At 39.8% G+C, this 24,295-nt stretch overlaps 1 protein-coding gene across 1 annotated transcript; it reads left to right on the top strand.

Annotated features, from left to right (window-relative positions):
- Positions 1–714: 714 nt before the first annotated feature.
- Positions 715–21,484, top strand: LOC118828301 (cytochrome P450 2C19-like). The gene is made up of 10 exons (XM_036734859.1): positions 715–804; positions 1,108–1,345; positions 3,256–3,418; positions 8,550–8,699; positions 11,275–11,435; positions 12,072–12,248; positions 15,095–15,236; positions 15,959–16,146; positions 19,698–19,839; positions 20,985–21,484. Exons 2-10 carry the CDS (start codon positions 1,166–1,168, stop codon positions 21,173–21,175), a joined length of 1,494 nt encoding a protein of 497 aa, XP_036590754.1. The 5' UTR covers positions 715–804; positions 1,108–1,165; the 3' UTR covers positions 21,176–21,484.
- The last annotated feature ends 2,811 nt before the right edge of the window (positions 21,485–24,295 follow it).

Here is a 24,295-nt window from a genome sequence, read left to right as displayed (position 1 = left end):
ACATTAAAAACAAAGATCAGGAGTAGAATATGTTTGGGAAAGTATATGTCTATGTATGTATGTATATATGTATGATGCATATGTATCTATCTATAGCTATAGAGAAACACATCTAAACTTTATTGTAGCCTTCTGGTGGTTGGGGGAGGGAAAAAGAACAAAGTAAAAGTGCATAGCAGAGAACAAAAGCAAACTCACAAGGAAGGAAGAAAAGATGGACAATTCTCAATACAACATGTACTATTTATCATATAGCCTTTCTTGAAATGAAAATTTATTGTTCCATATTTTGAATCCTCTCTTATGTTCTGCTATGCACATGATATGCTTTTTTCCTTTCTTACTTTGTATTTAAATTTCGACATTTAAGTTTTTGATAAAGTTTTGTTTCTTTTCTCTATTCTGTATTTGTGTTCTGGCCCTTGAGTCTAAAGTAAAATTTAAAAGAAAAGAAGAAAAAGAAAATTGCCTTTCCATATGCTTTGGCCATGTGCCAACTGGGGAATGAGCTTACCCTTCTTATGTTTATTAGCAGGTCAGAGTTCATTAGAAGTAAAACTCTCTTTTGCTAGAAAAGGTGGATTCATTAATTGTTTAACTTTGTGTTTACACTTTGTACAGGCATTGGATTCTCAAATTTCCACATGGGTAATAACAAGGAATTCACTTGCAAGTCATGGCATCACCTTCCTGTTGTCATGGGACTCTTCAAGAAGGAAGGTCAAACTACAATGAGTCATCAAAGATTTTTATGTTATAAAAGTGTTACCAATCTTATAAGAAACACCTCCTCTGAGCAGACTGGTAAGATACTGTGGCATATGACATATATTCTCCAAGTCCTAGAATCATTGGTTTTGTTTAATGTTTGTTAAAAGTATTGATTGTAAGGGGAGGTGGGGCCATATAGGCAAATAATTGTGGTATATAAGGAGCAAAATAAATCAGTAAAATTTTAAACAACAAATTGAATGACTCTTGATACTTTAAAATATCCTTCTTTGCAACAAGGGTAGGGTTCTCTTTATTTTATGGGCAGACCCAAGTCCATTGGACAATTACTCAGGATATCAAAGAATTATTAGCTGATTGATCTTGTGTTTGCAGTGCTCCCCAGCTTTGGATACTAAGCCTTGTACTGCATTAGTAGTGAGGAAGAGTGTCAATGGATCCATCTGTGGCCATTGCCCTTGGCTTACTGCTCTGTATCTCATGTCTGCTTCATATTTCATCTTGGAGAACGGGCTTTGGAAGAGGAAAGCTTCCACCTGGTCCTATTCCTCTTCCCATTATTGGCAATATACTGCAGGTGGACCTTAAGAATATCCCTGAATCTCTTTGCATGGTAAGTAAACAACTCTCTCTTCTGTTGGTTTTGTTCCTGACTCTAGTGGCTTTCAATTGATTTTGAGAGACTGTTTTCACACAGCTTATTCTAATCAGTACAGCATGTTAGAGTAGGTAGGTAGGTACCTTGTAGGTTTTCTAGACCATATTTTGATTTATTATAGTGTCCATCAGGGCCCACTCCTTCAGCAGTAACTGGTGCTATCAAGTTCCTGTAGGTCTGGATGAAATCCATTCAACAAAAAGTGCCATCCCGTCCTATTAGTGCTCCCATTGACCCTGCAAAGATCTAGAAGGAAATTCAATCATCCCCACTTAAAATACTCATTCCCCACCATAGGAAGAAAAGGGGTATTTAATGTACCTGATTATTTCTGCTGCCTGAGGAATGAATACGTCCTGCCAACAGGTAGGGCCCTCCAGTCCTTGTTGGATCAGAGTGGAGAATGTTTTCTTTGCACATTCCTTCAAAGGAGCACAAAGACAGCTTCTGTGTGCAACTCCATTCCTTTCATGTAGTCTTAAATGTGCCTGGCTGAAAGCAAGCGTAGCCTGCAGAGGAACCAGCAGTTTCTTAACTCAAACCTGTAGATCTCAAAGCCTTTGAAGGTAGCCTGGGTAGTAGAAAAGGCATTGAAGTTGGTATTAGAAAGGCCTGGGTTCAACTCCAGATTCAGATATTCCTAGCTTTGTCCCTTGGGCAAGTATGATCACCTCTGTGGACCTCAATTTCCTAGGTCTGTATGAGAACATTATCAATAATTGTCCTATCTGCCTCACAGAGTTGTGAGAAGAGATTAGGTGAGTTTAACATGTGAAAACAAAAATATGCTCTCATTTTGACCTTGTAGATTTCCTAACTGATATTTTTACTATGTTCTATCCAGATATACCCTGATCTTTGGGGCCTCAGTGTTCTCATCTGTAAAATTATGATTTGTTTAGAAAAGGAGTTCTTCATCTTGGTTCCATGACTTCCCAGTGGGTCCATAGATATATTTCAGAGGTTCTCTGAGCTCAGATGGGAAAAATAACATCCTTTATTTTATTCTAATTATGTTTTTCTAGTTTTAATCCTATGTGTTTTATTCTAAAAATATCATTCAGAGTAGCTCATAGGCTTCACAAAACTATTGAATGCATCCATAACAAGAAAAGGGTTAAGAACCTGTGGTTTAAATGATCCCTAAGGTTGGTTCTGGATGTATAACCATGATCCAGTGATACTGATTTGTAGGATTTCTATTGGAATCAGGATTCTATTGGAACCAGGGTTTCAGTGATGGCATTGTCTCTATTTCCCAACTGTGCTATTCTGAAAGCTTTAGATGAATGGTAATACTAATAATAATGATAATAATAGCATGTATATAGTGATTTGAAGTTTGCTCAATATTTTACAAACACTATCTAATTATTCTCACAAACCCTTAAAATAAGCTGTTATTATTATCCTCACTTTACAGTTGAGGAGAGTGAGGTAGACAGAGGTTAATGGACTTCCTGGAGTCACATAGCTATGAAGTATCTGAAACTGGATTATGAGTAAGGTCTTCTTGATCCCAGGTCCAGTGCTGTGTCCACTATGGTACCCAGCTATGAAATATTAGCTCAACCTCTCAGGAAGTTTGGGGACACTGCACCAAGGTCATATACTGTACCTCATTAGCCAGTTTTCTGACCGCTAACCCAAGGAACGGGATGAAATTTTAGCCTTTTGAACCATCTATGGTTTGGGTTGGGTTCATGGATTGCATCATCCTTCTCTGTAATAAATGTCAGAAATATGTTGAAGCAGATGATAATGGACTGAGAACTTCTGCAATAAGGTCAACAATGGTAATCCAAGCTCTTTATCACCTAATTCAGTGATGACCTTCTCACCAATGCCCACCTCTCTTTTCACAGATAGCAAAAAAATATGGCCCAGTGTTCACTCTGAAGTTGGGTGTTGAGCGTGTTGTGGTGTTACATGGGTACCAGGCAGTGAAAGAAGCTCTGATTGATCATGGGGACAAGTTTGCTGACAGAGCACAGAAACTGACTTTCAATTTGGTGAACCAAGGATCAGGTAAGTTTCTTCTTGGTGTATAGGAAGAAGAGAAAGACAAGAATAGGGAAAAGAATAGTATTCTGAGAAATTGGTGGATCCACTTTCAAACCAAAGCCACCAAAGCAGTGGCATGCTGGGTAGGATGTAATGAGTGGTACGGAAGCCGTTTGTCTTTTCTCCATGGTGGCAACTGAATAATGTCATGTTTTATGTTATAGCCAGTTAAAGTAGGAAGAAAGAGACTAAGGGAAAAATAAAAAGAGACAGAGACAGATACACACAGAGAGAGACAGAGACAGAGATAGAAAGAGAGAAAAGGAAAGAAAGAAAAGAGGGGAGGGAGTGAAAGAAAACAAAGAAGAGAGAGAAAGGAAGGAAGAAAGAGAATGAAAATAAGGAAGAAAAGCTGAAAGAGAGAGAGAAAGAATGGAAAGATTGAACCAAGGAAAGAAAGAATGAAAGAGGGAAAGAACTAGAGAAAGGAAGAGAGAAAGAGAATGATTTGGAGATGGAAGAGTGCTGGAGGGAGAAGAGAGATGTCCTTCTGCCATCCATCCATCCTTTACAGTTTCCTGTAATCATTTGCCCCTCAAGTGTGACTTTTAGCTTCAAAGATCCATTACTCTAGTTCATGTTCCAGTTGGTTGAGGTTTTTCCTTGTTTTTCAGAGATCTAGTGTTCAGCTTTTAACACCTGCATTAGTGTCTTCTTACTGGACAATGACTACAAGGTTATGTAGCCTGAGATTCCTAGGAACATGTTTTCTGGCAATCTGACTAGTGTCTTCTCCATGTACTATATGAATATATCATTAAGAGACATTGTCAGATGCCTTGCTAAATTCTGTGTCTAGTCTGGCAAGACATTATCTAGATCTACTAGTCTGATACTAATGTAAAAAAAGATATTAGATTAGGCTAGCAATACCTATTCTTGAAGAACCCATACTGACTTTTAGTGACCACCCTTTTTAAGTGTTCACAAATCAATTTCTAAGAGTAGTAAGAAAGAGACTGAGACAAGACCCCACACTGCGTACGCCACTGATACCTTTGACTTGCCTTGCACCTATTGGTGGGCATAGGAGAAAAAGATCAATGGCAGTCAATAGATGTACAAGGTTACAAAATTTGCTACAAAACAGATGAAATAAAGCTGGTGGTGAGCGATTTACTACCTGCCACCAATAACAGGTAAATCAAAATTGCTTCAGTCTGCAAGGATGATGATCATCCAAAATGTTAAGCCTTTGAATACCAAGCAAGATGTAGTATAGCCAATGTGGATCAGAATCCATATGAAGGAAAGTTATCTATGCTTTGTGAAATAGTCTTGCAAATTGTAATAATCTGGCTACTTCTGGAATAGGTCACCTTTCTTAGGCTACTAGAGCTAAAATGAAGACCAAAATCCCTCTCTCATGGTATTCTATAAGCTACAGCCTGGCAAAAGTCTCTGACAATATTTTTGATTACCACCCTTGATAACCTGACTAGAAGGCAATTTCCTTTTACAGCAAATGTCGAACACTTGGGGTAGGGATATTTGAGTAAACCAAAGTGGGAAATGAATGAATCAACACTAGCAACAAGGCAGCTAACAGATACAGTGCCTACTATGTGCCAGCACTTTGCTAAGTGCTTTATAAATACTATCTCACTTGATCTTTGCAACAACTCCAGGAGGTGTGTGCTATTGTTATTCTTCATTTTGCAGGTGAGGAAACTGAGGCAAAAAGAAGTTAAGTGACTAGCTCACCTGGTAAGGATCTAAGGCTAGATTTGAGCTCAGATGTCTTGACTGCAGGGCCAGCATTCTATCCTTTGTTCCACCTAGCAGCTTTGGTTATTAGACAGCGATTTATCTGAACAAAAGATCTGGGAAATCTTAATGGATTGCAGGCTTGACATAAATGAGCAGCACAAAATGGTAGCCCATGTAGGCCCATAATGACCTCCTATAAAAGGTGGGACTTGAGTTGAGTATTAAAGGAGAAGAAAGATACTGGGAGGAAGGAGAGCATTAAAGCCCTGAGGGAAGGGAAAAGGGAATAAAAAAGCCAGTGTGAAGGTACTGAAATGAAAAGTGGAGTGCCATGTGGGAGGAACTAGAGCATATCGTTTGTAGAAGGGAGTGAAGTGGAGGAAGATCTGCATCTATCATGTGCAGAGCAGTGGGTGAGGTGCTGGGAGATGAAAAGACAAACTTTAATATAGTCAGTGCCCTCTAGGGGTTTACAGTTGGATGGGGTGGGGAAGAGACAACATGTACATTTTCACATATATATGGATAGATAGATACATATACACACACACACGTATATATGTACATACACACACGATATATATGTATATATATATATATACATATATTTATATAGACACTATACGTACATTTTGTGCACACAGACACACACACAGACACACACACAGACACAAAATAGGTGCAAGGAGAGGACACTAGAAACTGTGGAGATCTGCTAACATCTGATTTTACAATGTGGTACTTTAGCTGAGCTGAGGATTCTGGGAGACTGAGGCAAGGATGGGGCAGGATTCCAGGGAGCTGCACCATGTATGAGGAATAGCCAAATGCCTTGTTCATCCTAGTATGCTTGGAAGGGAATAATGTGCAGTAAGGCTGTAAGGTTAGGTTGGGGCCAGGTTGTGAAGGCTTGTAAAAACCTAACAGAAGTTTATGTATTTGATCCTGAATGTGGTAGGGAACCAAAGAGTTTGTTGAGTAAGGTCATGATACGTTCAGATTCTCACTTGAGAAAAATCACTTTGTTTATTGTGTTTCATGCTGGAAGAGCAGCAAAATGATATCACTATGTCAGGGTCAAGGTACAGCGTGTCTGACTGTGGCTGATCAGTAAAATCACTCTGGTAGCTAGGTGAAGGATGAATTGGAGAGAGTAGACTGGAGGCAGAAATATTGCAATATTCCAGGCAAAGCAGTGATGAAGTTGTGGACTAGAGTGGTGGATACATGAGTGAAGGGAGGGGAACAGTTGTGAAAACTGATGTAGGGGCAACTAGTTGTTTCCTTGGATAGATCCCTGGTTCGGGAGTTAGGAGAAGTTAAGTTCAATTCTGGCTTCAGACACTTGCCACTTCCTAGCTGTGTGACCCTGGGCAAGTCACTTCACCCCAATTACCTCACCAACAAAATGAAAGAAAGCTGTTGTAGAGATAAGAATGCTTAGGCAACTAATTAGATATGAGGGTAAGGATAGAATTAGGAATCAAGGACCGAATGAGATTACTAACCTCAATGACTGGAAGGGTGGTGGTTCCCTCGACAGAAATACAGGACAGAAGAAGGGGAGGTGTGGATGAGGAAGATAGTAAGTTCAAGTGTGAATGTGATGAATTTGATATGTCTATATTAGTAAAGAAATGCGAGTACTAAGGGTAGTGTTTTTCCTGTTATTTTCCTTTCATTTCATGATGTGGTGTGGCAAGAATCCAGGATTTTGGTCAGGATTCTTGAGTCCTAGGCTTAGTGTGAGATTTAACTATTCCTGATTTTAGGTGAGTCACTTAATCTCTCTCTGATTTTTTATGTATAAAATGAGAGGAGAAGACTGGACAATTTCTAAGATCCCTTGCCTATATCAATGTATGATTCAGTGAAATCAGATACAGAACAATGGCAGAAGTTTAAATTTTCTGAAACAAATTTTTTCCAAACCCATTTTTTAGGTCTTTACCTACCCTGAAACATTCTTAGTTTTTTTTCTTTTTTTTGAGGGTATTCTGAGGCAGAGTAGCAGCTACTTAAGGTCCAGAATTTTTTGTGTTATGAAATCGAGAGTATGTGTCAGTGAATGCACATTGATTAGCAGAATTAGCAGAGGGCAGAAACCCTTTGCTGGGGATCCCAACTCTGCCACAGACCCTAGGAGGCCTCACTGTGTTAGCTTCTACTTTTTCAGAGAGGTATTTAATGAAACCAACATGAATTAAAGTCCATTCCAATGAATATCAATCACTTTCTTGTTTGAGGGTTCCTGTAAGAAGGATCTTGAAAGAGCATGTGAAGAACTTGTTCCGGATAAAGATCCTATGGAAATAATATTGCCAGCAAATATAGTTCATGATTTACGCGTAATTGGGTGAAGTTCTCATCCTATGTCTGGAATCAGAGGGTGATATCTGGAGTTAGGAAGGTATGATGCATTCAGGGAAAGAAGGACATGACATGTTAACTTCAGTATGTATTTTTCATACATGTACCATAAAGGTATGTGTACACCTTGACCATTGCTCAAATTAACTACAAGTCTTTGTGTTATTCTTGTATTTTCTTCTGACTCAACAATCCTTTCCCCACAAACAACATTCCTACATAGTACCTATCCTTAGGGATAAAAAGGAAGCTCAGGAAAACTATCTGATGTAAGGATTGCTAGTGAGCTTAGGCAACTTTCCATTTTTATTGAGAGTACCTTTTGTCACTCAGCCGTTTCAGTCCTATCCAACTCTCCTTGAACCCATTTGGGGTCTTCTTCGCAAAGATACTAGAACAGTTTACCATTCCCTTCTCCAGATCATTTCACAGATGAAGAACTGAGGCAGACAGGGTCAAGTGACTTGTCCAGGGTCATGTAAATACTAAGTGTCTGAGGCTGGATTTGAACTCATGAAGATGAGTCTTCCTTACTCCAGGCCCTATACTCTATCCAGTCCCCCACCTAGTAAGCCATACAAAGGCAAGAAACAGAGACTTGCACTCTTTGGTCCCTGTGTGAAGTAGGGAGACTAGCACTTCAAGACATCATAATCCTTTAGGTTCCTTGGGTCAAAACAAGCAGAGATACAAACTAACTAACCCTACAACCATTCAGGGTCTCCAAAATAGGTCTTTATCCTGGCCTCCCTCCTTGTAGCCACTACATTTCCAGGAGGAGGATGTGGGTGGAGGGCCACCTGATGTTTGTGACTGTGAGGAAGAGAGAATGATGTGTGGGATGGGACAAGAAAGGGTACTGATAGAGGAGAAAGCAAACTGACACCCGTGCTATTTCATTCTATTCTGCTAGAAGAAGGGATGTGGGCCAAGGGCTCTGGGCATGGACTTGTTTACATGGATTATAAGGAACTTTGGAGTCTCAGGCTTTTCTTCTTTCTGCCCCCCTTCATAGGCATTATTGTAAGCAATGGAGAGACATGGAAGCAAATCCGGCGCTTCTCCCTCATGACCCTGAGGAATTTTGGGATGGGGAAGAAGAGCATTGAAGAGCGAGTCCAAGAAGAGGCCAGGCATCTTGTGGAGGAGTTAAAAAAAACAAAAGGTTGGTGTGTTTTTACTTTGTTACCACTGACCTTAGAAAAATCCATTCTGTCCCTGTTAACTTCTGCAGACTGAGGTTGATCCAAGAAGTTACTTTAGTCTGAACTCACCATGTTTGCATTTTGGGTCCATCCTGGGAATATGCCCATAACTGTGTGCTCGTTCCCAGAAGCCCTGAAGGATCATGACAGCTGAAGAGAGGAGAGGTGGGAGGAAGTGTAGCTCTGCTAATGAGTTCATGCTAATCTTGTTGGGAGGCAGTGTGGTAAGGAGTGTTTGGGGGATGACTTTCTATGTTTTTATCCTTTTCAGATGGAGCAGAGCTCACAAGAACCTAGCTGCACCAGTTCTGTTACCTCTGGTCAACAGTTCCAGGGGGAGAAGGCATTGCTTTAGGATCATTTTTAGGAATCCAGGGATTTTCTTGATATTTTGGTGACTAGTTGAAGGAAGGGAAGCAGAGCTGCGAACATTGCTAGGAAGGCAGTGAGCGGACTCAGTAGCTTCTCTTGGAAGCTCTTTCCTTTCAGTCTTTCTCCTTCTCCCTTATCTAAGCTATCTAGCAGAGGGGTGGTCTTCCTTTTATGAAATCTGAAACTTAGTGGGGCTACAGGACACTGAAGGAGGGCATGAATAGAGATGCCGATGCCATAAATTCTATGGGATAACTACTTTTAAACCATAAAAGGCAAAGGCTATGTGTAGTGTGTGTGTGTGTCTATGTGTGTGTTTGTGTCGTGTCTATGTGTCTGTATGTAGGTGTGTCTCTGTGTGTGTGCGTCTGTGTCTGTGTGTGTGTGTGCGTTTGGTGGCAGTAATTGCGTATTAGTAGTGTACTGTCAGACGTTGGTCCTAATTAGTTGTATGAGCTCTCCTATTCCAGAATATTTCACCAGGAATAATATAGGGATAAAATGAGAGCAACATACCACTCTCCTGGGGAATCTGGGTCTTTTGGCACTACTCTGTGTAGATGTTTTCTCCCCCATTATAATGTAAGCTCTCTGAGGGTAGGGACAGTTTCACTTTTGTTGGTGTTTCCCTGGTGCTTTGCCCAGAGCCCAGTAAGAGCTTTGTAGGTGCTGGTTATTAGGTACATTGATGCTCTCCTCAATTGCTCCTATAATGCTTTTCTCTACTGGTTCTTCCTCCTGCCTGACTTTTGCTTCTCAATATCCTTTTGCTGGACCACTATTCACCTTCAGTCCCCTAAGGGTGAATATCTCCAAGACTTTGTCCTTGGCCTTCTTCAACATAACCATCTCCCCTCTGACTCTAATGGAGACAGCCCAGGAACTTCAAACTCAATAGCCTGGTGAACAGCAATGCTTTCGCTCTAGTGTCCACAGCTACTCCCTTGTGGAGATACAGCCTAGCAACTGTTCCCACGGAGGCTAAGCCACCTAGATTGAAAACCATTTACAAAATGGATACAAAGTAGTTTGGTGAGGGGGAAGACCTGAATGATCCAGGCTGGTCAAACTACTTCTGCCTTGAAGATCATCTCCCCTCTAACTCTGATGGAGACAGTCCAGGCCTTTGAGACCAAGGACTTGGGAATAGCATTGTCCTCCTAACCACCAAATCACTTCTAGACCAGTCTCTCCAATTCTCTTTGAGAGAATAAATCATTGAGGAGAAATCTTTTTCATTACCACTAGCAACAATTGATGACCAGCTACCACTAACAGTTAGGTAAGTACAAGGGCCAGAGCGATGGCAGCAATCTCTAGATCATTGGTCTTTGGACCACAGCCCTCATAGCTCCAATTGGGGAAACAACTCTCCTGGAGCAGGGGCTGGTCATCTCCACTAATTGCCAGGCAATTACCAGCCAATTGCTGTTCATAAGGCAGATAAAAAATTATCAACAAAATTGGAAAGAAAACTAGACGAAGCAAGATGGCTGAAGCAGTGGAGCACCCTGAGGGAGAGACAAGAGGCAACATACGTCAGTCATGCCATCCTACCATCACCACCTCGACATCATCACTCCTTAGACAGCTGAGGACTCTGTACCTAAGAGCATTTGACATAGCAAGTCTTCTAGTCCAGTGCCTGCCACCCTCATTCTGGAATTACTGATTGAAATAAAATGAAATATAAGTTAAAACAGACATGAAGAAGTCTGAAAGCAAAAGCTGGTTACAGTGAGGTGATGAATAGTGATTTAGAAAAGGGAAGTAATGCTGTATGATAGGAAGAGCAGTGTATCTGGGGCCAGGAGAGAATTTGGGTTGAATTCCACTTCTTGTTCCTTCCTAGTTGTGGCATAAATTAGCAAATGGTTTTGAGCCTCAGCAACCTCATCTATAAAATGGAAATTATGCTATTTGCACTTAGCATACTTATGTGGATCAAATCAGATGCTTCATAAAGGCTGATTCATGTTCAACCTGACTGTGTCAAATAAGTGTCAGCTACAATGTAAACTAGAGGGGAAAGCAGAAGTCAGGTCCTACCTAAAGGTAGGCAACTTTCCTTTTGATCAGAATGGCAGCATTAAAGACTTTATCTCCCTCCCTCCCTCTCTCTCTCTCTCTCTCTCTCTCTCTCTCTCTCTCTCTCTCCTTTAGGATTGCCATGTGACCCCACATTCACCCTCGGGTGTGCTCCCTGCAATGTAATCTGCTCTGTCATATTCCAGAAACATTTTGAATATAAAGACCAGAAGTTTATATTTTTAATGAAGATTTTAAATGAAAATATCAAGATCATAAGTTCCCCGTGGTTTCAGGTGAGAGCAATGTTCTCTCCTTTTGGAGCTCACAATAATTTTTTCTTTACTTCAAAGAAACTACTGCAAGGAGGTAGGCTAGAGTTAATCATGCATTCTTTTGGGAGGTACAACAGTGCCACACTGGGATGGGTTCACATTTTCTTCTTTATTGACAGACTTTATGATGGAGAAGGTTACCCTGATATGGTCTGATTGGAGGGACATTATAAGGCCCCTCCCTGGGGTAATTCACTAACTGCTCACAGAGGCTGAATATTAGGATTCATGTTACTTTAGAGAAGCTGACTTTTCCCTTGAGCACCTGGGTCTGAATCAGTTCAGCAGATGAGGTAGCTGTCCCAATGGAAGGAAGTAGGCAGAGCTCCTAGAAGATCTCATAATGAGAAAGGATGAGAACTTTTCTGTAGGAAGTAGGAATTGAGAATGAAGGCCAAGGTAGGCTCTGGCAACTAAGGAACAGAATAATAAATTATTCTTAGGGAGGTTTTTACAGGAAATGATGAGAAAAGTCACTATTTTACAAAGGGCATTTCCCCAGCCTTATTCAATCTTCTTCTGATCATTATCCAAACGTTAGAGGAGAAAATTATTTTCTCTTTCTAATAAAGCATGATATCAAATTCTTCTTTTTAGGTCTACAATTCTTTTCCATCTCTAGCACGTTATCTCCCTGGATCTCATCACAAAGCAATTAAAAATATGCATTCACTACGTAAATTTATTTTGGAGGAAGTGAAGGAACACCAAACGACACTGGACCCCAGTAATCCTCAGGACTTCATTGACTGTTTCCTGATCAAAATGGAGCAGGTACAGTGTGAGCAGTTTTTCTGAATCTCCATTCTTGTATGTGAAATGACTTGTGTATTAGAAGCAGACATTTTCACAAATGTATAACAGTAAATAAACATATTTATTGTAAATGTGCTCAGAGCATTATATAGGGCAGACTGGCAAATTAGAAGACATGGTCCTAGCCCTAATGGAATTTCTATCCCAACAGAAAGAAGGTGGGACATGTAAGGATAAGTGAATATTTATCAGGAATGTGTAGGGAAAGACCAAATAGATTATAAATTTAAGACTTAATTGATGGAGGAATTTGGCATTAGCAAGAAATATACTATTTGGGGAGGGATAATATAAAGCTTCCTTCTAGAAGAGTTAGGTTTTGTTCAGGGTCTTGAAGAAGGGCCTAGAGCTAGGCAGTGAGGAGTGGGCAGGAGATTTCAGGACACTGGAAAGACAGGAGGGTATAGGGAACTTCAGTCTGAGCTGCCTGATTGGAATGGAGGGGTTGCTATGGTACGTACTTGTGGGGAGGATGGTGGGTTTTACAGTCAAGATGGTGAAGTTAGAAGCTCCTCACTTTCCATCCCCTTCACAAACAACAAAGGAAAACAAAAGGGAAGAAAATCATTGAAAACTTACATAAAGAAAAAAAAAACTCTGAAATTAGAATGTAAACTAAAACAAACCACACGTTAATGTAATTCTCATGGAGTAAATGAAACCCTGAAAATACCAGAAATATGGTAAAAGGTAAAAGATATGCTGATGGACATCCTGAAATGGATCAATGACCCACTTAAAGGAATGAAATGTACTCTCAGGTCACCACTTATGGTCTTCTTACCAGACCAACCAGAAGACACATTAATTCAAAGCATAACACATTTAATTTAGCAATATAGCAACATAACTGACAAGGAAATCCCTCTTTCCTTAGCCTATCTACATAAGGGTGTATTCTTCCATAGATTCCCAACCCATTAGTAGATGAGGGAATGTGGGAGAGGGCAAATATGTAGACCAGAGCAAGAGATTTTTAGGACAATTAACATAGTCTTGTAATGCTCTGAGTTTAGTTTATATCTCGAGAACACCATATGTTCTTTTCCCCCTCGTCACCCACAGTGGGAGTAGGCCTTGGTGGATTTGAACTTGAATTATGTCCTCTAGCACCTGCCTGGTATTCCTACGTTTTACCTTTCTTACCTTTATTCCACAGGCTGTGTGTTATATGTTCAATTTCTGACCTCAGTGGTGACTTTTCCTCAATACCAACACCTCATGGTCAGGGGCAACGCCTTTAGCATCTCAATTTCCTCATTAGTAAAATGACAATAACAATGCACTACCTCCGTCACAGTATTTTGATGAGCACAAAGGGAGAAAATATACATGGATCCCTCTTGTATAAATTGTTATGTTTATGTAAGTTGGTAACTTTTTTTCCTTCCTCATTTGCCAAACTAATAAATCCTGTTTATCTTTCTAAACTTATACAGAGTTTATCTCATATCTCGCTAAACTCATAACAGGATTTATCAGCTTCATAAATCAGGAGGAAAATACAATGGCTTATGTTTGTAGCATCCTTGTGCATTTGTTTAGTCATTTCTGTCATGTCCAACTCTCATGATTCCATTTTGTGTTTTCTTGACAAAGATACTGGAGTGATTTTCCATTTCCTTCTCCAGCTTATTTTACAGATGAGGAAACTGTGGCAAACAAGGTTATATAACTTGTCCAGGGCCCCATAGCCAGTACATGTCTGAAGCCAGATTTCACCTTAGGAAGATGAGTCTTCCTGACTCAAGGTCCAGCACTCAATCCACTGCCCCACCTAGCTGCTTGTGTATATCCACAGATATTATTGGTATATTCTATATAGGTATAGATATCTTGAAAGATAGCACGATACGGTACAGTTGTTTCAAACATGAATAGAAATGGATCCCAGTGGACCTCACATTGACATAGAAAACCCACCAATTAACATTATCGATGTTGTTTTGTCTACTTATTTTGCTAAATATTTCTGAATTACATTTTAATCTGGTTTGTATCCCACACGGTTTTGCTGGTTTCTTGTGGCCTGACGGCTGAGAATTTGACACCCCTGATATAGGAGAGAAAGTGCTGGCCTCAGAGCCAGGTCAAACTGAGTTCAAGTCCCCTCTGTGACACAAAATGTCTATGTGATCTTGGGCAGGTCACTTTACTTTAGAGTTCCCTAGGGCTAGGTAACTCTCTTGAGACTTTAATTTTTTGTGATAAAGGGCAGACTTGAATTGGTAGAGAACATTTTTTTTAAACCTGGAAATTCCTTGTGCCTGTGAAAATGCAGGTATCCTCTCTTTCTCTGTCTGTCTGTCTGTCTGTCTCACTTTCTCTTCTTTGTAACATTGACAAAGGCCAAATTGCCTTGATAATTGCCAGCTTTTTCTTCCACTTTAGATTGTGTTGCTCAAACTTTGTTTATACGATCTTAGATTTGGAACTGAAAGGGATCTTGCAGGTCATTGAATCCAACCACCTCATTTTACACATGAGGAAACTGAAATATAAAAAGACTAAATAACTTGCCCAAGATCAAGATCAGAGCTGCCTGGGGTTAGGGGCATTTAGGTGGTAAAGTGAATAGAGCACTGTGACTTTAGGAGCATCTCAGTTCAAATCTGGCCTCAGACACTTACTAGCTGTATGACCTTGGCCAAGGCCCTTAACCCTGATTGCTCCCATCCCCAATTATTTTTTTAAATGTGAACTGGGATTCAAACCAAGGTCTTTTGCCTTCAAATCCATCACACTTTCCATTGTGCCCTGCTGCCCCCATTACTTTTCAATTAATTATCCCAAATTATTCCCAGGAAAAGCAACAACCGCAGTCTGAATTTCCCATTGACAACTTGGTCCGTACTGCTGTTGATCTATTTGCTGCAGGAACAGAGACAACAAGCACCACCTTGAGATATGGACTCCTGCTTCTCCTGAAACACCCTGAGATAACAGGTAGGATAACATGCAAATATAAGCAATAATACAAAGCCATAATTTAGTCAACATGAAAGAGGTTCTTGTTCTTTTGAGGCTTTCCTTGGAAAGTTTTCTGTTGTCATTTTCATATATTGATGTCATCACAGGTTCAAGTTTACTTATTCCTCCTCTTCCACTACTAGCTGCACCCTGCTTCATTAAGTGGTATGTAACTGTGTGTTGTTATTAGAGACAGGCATAGAGATAGTGATTATGGTAGAGACTATAGCCAGTGATAGAACTGGGAGGAACTGAGCGATTGAGAGGCAGCGTTTTCTGATTGCTCATTGATCCTGCCTGACCACAGGAGGAGCTGGTGCATCTGGATTCTTGTCACTCATAGAACTTTGTAGGACAGTGCCTTGGGCCTATGATTGGTCATGTTGAGTTCTGGAACAGGTCTAGACTGAGAGCCCTCCTCATTTCCTCAAACAAGTGCTGCTTGTCCTGTGTTGTTTTAAGGATGACTTGAGACTGTCCTGGGGTCATGGGACATAGGTACCTGAAGGGATTCTCAGCAGGCTTAAGAGACTAAAATGGAATTTTCATCTATCTATCGATATCTATGTATCTATGAGAATGTGAGGGTCAAATCCATTATTTTCCAGTGTAGCTCTTGGTGCAAATTCAGAGAAAATATGAGAGAAGGTAGTTTTTGTCTGTACTTTTGAGATCGATTTTCATTCATGTATTGACAGGAAAAATGCATGAAGAGATTGATCGTGTGATTGGCCGAAATCGAAGTCCCTGCATGGAGGACAGAAACAAAATGCCTTACACCAATGCTGTGATACACGAGATCCAGCGCTACATTGACCTGGTTCCCACCAGTGTACCCCATGCAGTATCAGAAGATGTTCAATTTAGACAATATCTTATCCCAAAGGTCAGAAGTATTTCTCACTTTAACACAAGATTTTGTGCACTTTCCCATTGAGTTGCAGAATCTTAGGGTTAGAAGGAACCTCAGGCCAACCTACATTCCTGAGAAGTGATCACAAAAGTTCAGAATCTTAAGGAATTTCAGTGGTCATTTTGTCCATCCCCAATCTGAAAAAGAATTCTGTCTCCAGCATGTTCACACTCTGGTTATCCAATCTTTGTTAAAAAACTATCCATGAAGGGGAGCCACTTAATGGAAGCCTGTATCATACCATTCTAATCAGTCCTAATTTGAAGTAAATTTTCTCTCTTGCCTTTGGCATAAGTTGGCAGTTTTGTAACTTTATTGCTCTTGGTTTCGTCCGGTGGAACAAAACAGAACAAAGTTACTCTCTCTTTCTAGTAACTTTCCATAAAACACTTGAAATCAGGTATTATGTCTCCTGTTCTATTATGGTTTCTAAATATCCCCATTTCCTTCAACCCATCCTCACATGGCACTGACTTGTTATTCTTACCATCTTGCTGCCCTCCTTTGAGTATCCTCCAGCTCTTCAGTGTCCTCCTAAAATATGACTCTGAGAATGAATACAATCGTCATTTGTGATCTGATGAGATTGTAGTACAATGGTGACTACTGCCAAGCTGCCAGTGAGCATTCAGTAATTACCTGTTCTATATTGTTAGTCAATCCATTTGAAATCCACTTAAGTATATGATAGTATAACTTCTACATTTCCATCTCTTTCAGAAGAAAGTAAAAATCTTTATCAAATGCTTTGCTAAAATCTTAGCAAACTCTATGTACAGCATTCTCCTGATCTACCACTTTTATTAACACCCTCAAAAAACAGAAATAGTCATGATGCCTCTCCAGATCTTTGTGATCACCACTTCCTTATGTAGTGTCACTTCCTTATTCCTTCCTAATCTAGATTAATTATCTCTTTAGAAATATATTTTAGACTCTGAGTGCAAATTGAAGTGCAGTTTTTTCACTTTATTTTTGTTGCACAGGTGTCTAGGTGCTCTCTTATTTTCTCCTTACTTCTCTGGGTATTAAATCCCTGTAAGCCATATTGATTTATTTATTCTATCCTCATCCTATAACCCTCTCGGGTGTGGAATTATCCTTTCTTTAATCTTCCTCTTTTCCACCATATAGTTTTTACAAACCCCTTCTTGTTGCCCTTTGTTAGTCTCACCAGCCTCTGTTCGTTCTGGGCTTCACCACTTCTGTCATTCTTATGGAACTGTGACATGCTTCTGTTGCTCATCCATGTCTTTCAAAAATCTAAGTTGTGTGGTGAGTTCCCTGTAATAATACTAGCTATTGTTTATAGAGGACTTTAATGTTTACTTTACATAGATTATCTCATTTAATATTTACAACATCTCTGTAGGAGTAGATGCCTTTTTTTCTGCCTATTTTACAGAGAGTAAACTCAGAGAGACCACCTGGCTTCCCTAGGGTCATGCACCAATAAGTGTCTGAGTGAGGAGTTGTACTAAGGTCTTTCTGATTTCAGGTCTTGCAATCTCCCCACTGCACCACCTGGCCACCTTATCCACATTGTTATCTTTAGAGAATGGTCCTTTTTCTTCTATCATCAGACGTATTTTTCTTTGTGTGTTCAGAAACTAACTCTTGTCTTTCTTGGTGATAATAATTATAACTCGTGTTAAGGTTTGTGGAGCACTTTACAAATATTATCTCTTTTTGTCCTCCAAACAACCCTGAAATGTAGGTGATATTGTTATTGTCATTTTACAGATGAGGAAACTGAGTCTGAGATAGGTTAAATGATTTGACCAGGGTCACACAACTAGTGCCTATTTGAGGTCAGATCAGGTCTTCATGACTCCAAGTCCTATAATTTATACATTGGGACACTTTTGCCTCTGTTACGCACTCCAAGATGGACTTGTCACTTTCCACAAAATTCCCATCATTACCATCCATAGTGTGCACTGAAAGAGTGTCAAGTGTCTGATAGCATCCCCTGTAATACAGCATGATCCCTTCAGAGGAATAATGTTGTGCCACAGGGGTTCAATAGATCTGTATTCACATTTTTGTTGTCCGAGTTCCTCTCGGATGGTGAGAATTTGATCCACAAAAGAATTTCCTTCTTTGGTTCTGCTACCTTTGCAGGATAAAATTATTAAGAAAAGTTGGGGAATTATGAGATGCTCTATTTTTGATAGAAAGGAAAATTAAGGAAAGGAATGAATAATTGTAATCTTTCATCACTGCTCTACCGTGTCTAACGCCCAGGCTTTATCATCTGCTTTCTGTATTCCTTGTCCATTTCTTCTCTCTTTCCAAGTGGCCTGTAGAACACTCTCATGATAATGTCACCCTTGATGTTGCCTCCACTTCTCTTTACATAGATGCTTCTCATAATTCTTCTTTTCTCTTCTTCCTATATCTTCTTGATTTATACTACACTACCCTCTTTTTCCAGTCCTATTTGTTTTGAATAAGGTATGCTCCTTCCACAACTTCAGTCTTGTTAAGGATCTCATACTAACGAGTCCTTGTTATAACTTTGAGGTCAAATTTGCTTCCTTGTGTTAAAATCTCTAATCCATTTTCTTTTATTAGCCATACTTTAAGTATTTAAAAACCCATTTCAACTATATTTGTGAGAAATCGAAAGAATAATCTTTCCAGCCTTTGTTAGGTGCATCATTCCATTTCTGTCTAGGAGTCTCTCATTCCTAAATTTTAATTAAAATGTGGTCCGGAAATCCAAATCCCATTCTCAAATGTCCTCTCACTAGATGTCCATTTCTGAAGTCTGCCTTTCCTTTCTGAATCTTTTGCTTTCACTACTGCCACAATGCATGCATTACCCCTACTACTAAGGTCTTTAGTTTTTTTTGTCCTAAATGTGAAAACCTTTGGAAATGCTTCCCTGGTCCCTTATGGAAGTATTATTTTTGCTCATGTGAATCACTGGAGACAAGTAGTAGTCATCCTCTTTATCCAGTCTTGGGAGCTTCTCTGTTATGTCTTTGTTATGTAGTCTGAGAATATGGCAGAACTCTGTATTTTTATCACTGTCAGCAAACAACTGTTTCAGTATCTTTCCACAAGGAGTCACCAGCCATTGTTCTTGTTTTCTTCCTGGATGTCTTAGCAGATAACACCTGTGTAGCTCCTTTACCATTCTTTAGAACTGTAGCAAGTGCTTCTTCCTCAAAACCTGTGGTTTCTTCATCTTTAAGAAGACTACCAATTTGTTTATACTTATTATTCTTTGTGACATTCTTTTATTCTTCAACATCCTGACGCAGGTCAGAATTCTTTTCTCCCCCTTTGGATTATCTGGCACATATTTGAATTTACCCATTGTTGGTGTGGTTATTGTCCAGCCAGGTGGCTCTTTCCTTCTTTGATAGATCTAATGGTCAAGTTATTTTCTTAACTTTTAGGAATCTGCGATCTGCCTCCTTGGGTCTTTTTCACATCATTACTTTTCTGCCCCTCAAGATATAAAAATTCAGTTTCTTATTTTCTAACTATTTGTTTGTATCTTTTCATTTCAGGGTACCACTATAATACCATTATTGTCTTCTGTTCTCTATGATGAAGAAGAGTTCCCCAATCCACACAAGTTTGACCCAGGACACTTCCTAGATGAAAGTGGCAAGTTTAAAAAGAGTGACTATTTTATGCCTTTTTCAGCAGGTAAGACAGTCATCTAAAGGTGTGCATCAAAGATGGATTGATAACTCAGAGGACATGTGTTTTGATCCTACTTTGCTACTTATTAACTGTGCAACCTTGGTGAAATTGTTTCATTTCTCTGGGCTTCAGTTACCTCACATATGAAAAGATTGGGTTAGAATAGGTGACTCTTTGGTTCTTCCAAGTTGTAACACCTAGGAGTTAGGTGGAGACAGAGTACAACGTTCTTCTAATTCTCCTTGGGCCGTGGTTCATCAACTAAATCAGTTGGATTTCAGGGTGGTTATCTGAGCTTATTCCAAATAAGTGTCAGGACTGAGATAGTTGCCACACTGTTCTGCATCCAGACCTACAAGTAAAGCTTCCTCCACCTCCCGATATTAAATAGTATATTCCCGGTCACCCTCAAGCAGGAGCTACTTCTCAGATAAAGTCTTCCAGGCTTTTATGTTAGCATGGTACACTCTTGTATCTTATCAGTCCAAGGAAGGGGATTGGGTTGTTTTGTAGGCCCATTACTCAAGCACCATTATGGCTAAGGACACTGAAGGTCTAAGCTTACATTTTTGATTTTGTAGAAATGTGACTCCTGACTAGGACACATAAGTATGGAACCTCCTTTCCTAATTTTGTAGGTTTCAATGGTTATCTATTGGTAATGAATTATAGTTGATGGTCTGCTTGTCCTTTCCCCTTCAATTCTTGGGTGATCCTATTGGTTATAAGGTAATAGTGGTGGTAGTTAAGTCTGAGGCCCAAAGGGAATGTTGATCTTTCTTCTGTCACCTTTCTGCTTTGCAGTTACTCTGGGTAGCAATGAATTTAGTCTTTCAGATTATAAATGATCATAAACTTAGTCCTTCAGATTATAAATGAGTGGTTGTTTTCTCCCTAGGGCAATGACCCCTTTCCTCTGAATATAAATCCCAGGATTTGTTCTGGCTCAGGGAGAATGATTTAGAAAGCAGATCCTGGAGGTGTCTTCCCTCTCTGTTCAGGAGGAACTAGCTCTTCAATGGAGTCTAGGGCCAGAGATGAAAAGATTGGGTGCAGAGTTTTACCTAATGCCACTGAGTGTTAGTGAAGAAGTGGTCTAGATGATTTGAAGTGTATGAATATTAAAACCTTGCATTTGTCTCTTTCAGGAAAACGGATATGTGTTGGCGAGAGCCTGGCTCGGATGGAATTATTTCTGTTTTTTACTACCATCTTGCAGAATTTTACCTTGAAATCTCTCATTGACCCAAAAGATATTGATACCTCCCCAATTTACAGTGGATTTACCAAAATACCCTCCTTCTATGAGCTCTGCTTTCTACCTTACAAAAACATGTGAAGGACCACCCCTGGTTCCAAATGCTGTAGAGTCTCTTCTTGTGCTATGAAGAAGCTGCATTGAAAGCCCTCTATGATTTCAGTCTACTATATCCTTCTTGCTTAATCCAATACTTCCAATTTTCCCCAGCATTCCCTAAAAATTCCCTGTTCTTGGAATATTTCTTCTCCTCTCTTCCACTACACTAATTGGAATCCTACACATCCTTCAAATCACAGTTCAGATGCCCTATCCCAGTGACCTCATTAGTACTTGCAGTTTGTACCACACAATCCACACATTTTAAGAGTGAATTATATTGCCATCTTATGTTGTGTATTCTTTCAGTAACGTTACTTGATCCTCTCTTGTGCTCCGCACCAGATCTTAACTTTCTTCTTATTAGTTAGGGCTTTTATCCTATACTTTTGTGCAACTATCCACCACCAGTGTTTTAGAAGTGATTTTCTACTCCTTAAATGTCCCTGGCCATACACATCAACACATACACATAGCCTACTCTGATGGCAACTTAACTACTCATGATATGATGGCAGTGCGGTGGTACCTTGGACAGAGTGTAGAACCTGGAGATAGGAAGACCTGAGTTAAAATCCAGCCTTGGACATTTCCTGACGGTATAACCCTGGGCAAGTCACTTCATCTCTGTTTGTTTCAATTTCCTTATGTGTAAAATGGGAATAATCATCGCATTTATCTCCCAGAGTTGTCCTGAGTATCAAAGGAGACAATAATTGCCAAGCATTTCGCAAAATATCTGGCATATAGTAAGTGCTCTATAAATGTTATCTGCAAGTGTTATTATTATTATTACAACAATGAAGACAACTACCACTACTAGTAGTACTACTACCACTACTACTAGTACCACTACCAGTACTATGTATTTCACCAGCCTACTTTAGTTACAAAATATGTATGTAAAAAAAATGCAGTTGCTGGTGGAGTTGTGAGCTGATCCGGCCATTTTGGAGGGCGGTGTGGAACTATGCCCAAAGGGCTATAGAAATGTTCATACCCTTTGACCCAGTAATACCACTTCTAGGGTTGTATCCCAAAGAAATCACGCAAGCGGGAAAGGGACCGATATGTACAAGAATATTTATAGCAGCTCTCTTTGTGGTAGCCAAGAATTGGAAATCAAAGGGATACCCATCAATTGGGGAATGGCTGAACAAACTGTGGTACATGAAGGTAATGGAATACTATTGTGCCATAAGAAATGGGGATGATGCAGACTTCATAACAACCTGGAAAAACCTACACGACATAATGCTGAGTGAGCGGAGCAGAGCCAGGAGAACGTTGTGCACAGCCACAGACATATGGATTCCGTGAGGACCAACCCTGACAAACTGTGCTTTTCTCAGCAACCCAAGGGGCAAGGACAACTCCAGGGACTCACGATGGAGAATGCTATCTTCATCGAGACAAAGAACTGCAAAGTTTGAATACAGACTGAGGCACACTACATGCTCGCCTTTTCTGCTTCTCTTTAGTTTTTGGGGTTTTTTTTTTGTTTTTGTTTTCTTTTTTGGTTCTGTTTCTTCTTTCTCATGATTCATTCCATTGGTCAAAATTCTTCTCCACGACTTGACTAGTGCATAAATTAATTCAATGCGAAGTTAAAAAAAAAAAAGCACTTTATCTGAACCAACAGATGTTTCCTTGTCTCAGACCACGGGAGTCCTTAAAAACCAGGACTATCTTGCCCAGTCTGATCTTTCTCAGAATTTATTAAAAGTGGAATATATACAAAAAAAAATGCAGGGCACACTTGAGTAGTTCAGTTTCCATGAAGCAGTGAGTGCCTAGAGGATATTAATGTGAGGATAGCCTGGAAAGTGGGAGAGACCTTGAATGTCAGGAAGAAGAGTTTCAAGTTTACTCAGTAAACAAAAGTGAACTGAATATTGGCCTCATCTATACATAAGGAAGGTTAGTTGGACAGTATGTGAGGAACGTATTTTATGGGGGAGATGGCTTTTGCAACTATACAAAGTCAAGTAGGCCAGGTCATTTCAGGATTTGGGGAATGTAATTATTTGACACGCACATCACAATGATTGATTTAATGAAGGTGGTAGATAGGATTCTACCGGTTTTCAATTCCAATAAATTATGCATCTAGCTGAGGATTTTCAACTGGGCCATACAGAGTTATTTAGTTGGCAAGTCCAGTTCCTTGTAAGCAAAGGTCAGGCTCCAAGTTACCTGCCCACTCTTTGTTCTTCATCCCTCTTGTAGCCTTCTAAAGGAAGAAGTTTCCCAAAGGCAATGTCCACTAGTCCATATCATTAATTTTAGAGGTAATGTCCCCAGGTGCTCATCGTCCAAAGATACAAATATTTTTCAAAGGCCTATCATTACCTATACATTAATCTAGCTTGTTATTAACAGTTATATCCTGATCTTTAATACAGAACAATATCTGTTCACATGTCAAGTAAGGAGCACACCCACTGGTCTCTCATTCTTTGTATACAGATTCTTACAATTTCTTTCTGGAGGAAAGTCTTCTATCCATAGAAAACTGATATGGAGACATTCATTCACTTTTAAAGCTATCATATGAGCAGGATGCTCAAATTTCTCATGATACAAAATGCTACTGAGAAGGGATTCTTTATTTACCTATCATGACATACTTCCAAAATACACACAAATAGTCCAGTTTTCTTTTTGCCTAAGAGTCTGGGAACTTAGGATTTGCTCTATGCACAAGTACTTGTGGGTATCTAAAAGGTACAAAAAGCAAGCTAGCAGTGAGATTACTGTTAGCAGCCTCTGAAAAATGGTAAGAGTTCTTCTCCCTTCAGCCACATGGTCAATCTTGGTTGACTCTGATCCTGTTTGAGGAAAGGATGAAGATTTGAAGAGATAACCAATCTCCTAGCTTTCACAGTCCCTGGTATATAAAAATGCTTCATCAATGCTTTTTCATTCATTCATACATTTGTTCATTCAGTCATTCATTAGGACATTCAAAATCAAAGACCAACCCCCTTTTCCCATTGGGACATTGTCGGTTGCATTTCTGTTGCAGAAGTGAAATCTTGGTCAAGAGGCACCATTTCCCATACTTCATGGCTATATAGAAGTGCTTACAAAAATCAAGCT

This window comes from Trichosurus vulpecula, chromosome 8 (genome assembly GCF_011100635.1).
Source record: "Trichosurus vulpecula isolate mTriVul1 chromosome 8, mTriVul1.pri, whole genome shotgun sequence".
NCBI lineage: Eukaryota > Metazoa > Chordata > Mammalia > Diprotodontia > Phalangeridae > Trichosurus > Trichosurus vulpecula.
The sequence above is the reverse complement of the archived record's forward strand: the minus strand, read 5'-3'. Positions and strand labels throughout refer to the sequence as shown.

What these genes read in the sequence shown, in the direction of transcription:
- LOC118828301 (XM_036734859.1), top strand. Translation starts at nt 1,166, where the DNA reads ATGGATCCATCTGTGGCCATTGCCCTTGGCTTACTGCTCTGTATCTCA. An exon ending in GGAGTTAAAAAAAACAAAAG is followed by an intron (nt 8,700 to 11,274) that starts GTTGGTGTGTTT and finishes TCTCTCCTTTAG; the next exon opens with GATTGCCATGTGACCCCACA. An exon ending in TCCTGATCAAAATGGAGCAG is followed by an intron (nt 12,249 to 15,094) that starts GTACAGTGTGAG and finishes AATTATTCCCAG; the next exon opens with GAAAAGCAACAACCGCAGTC.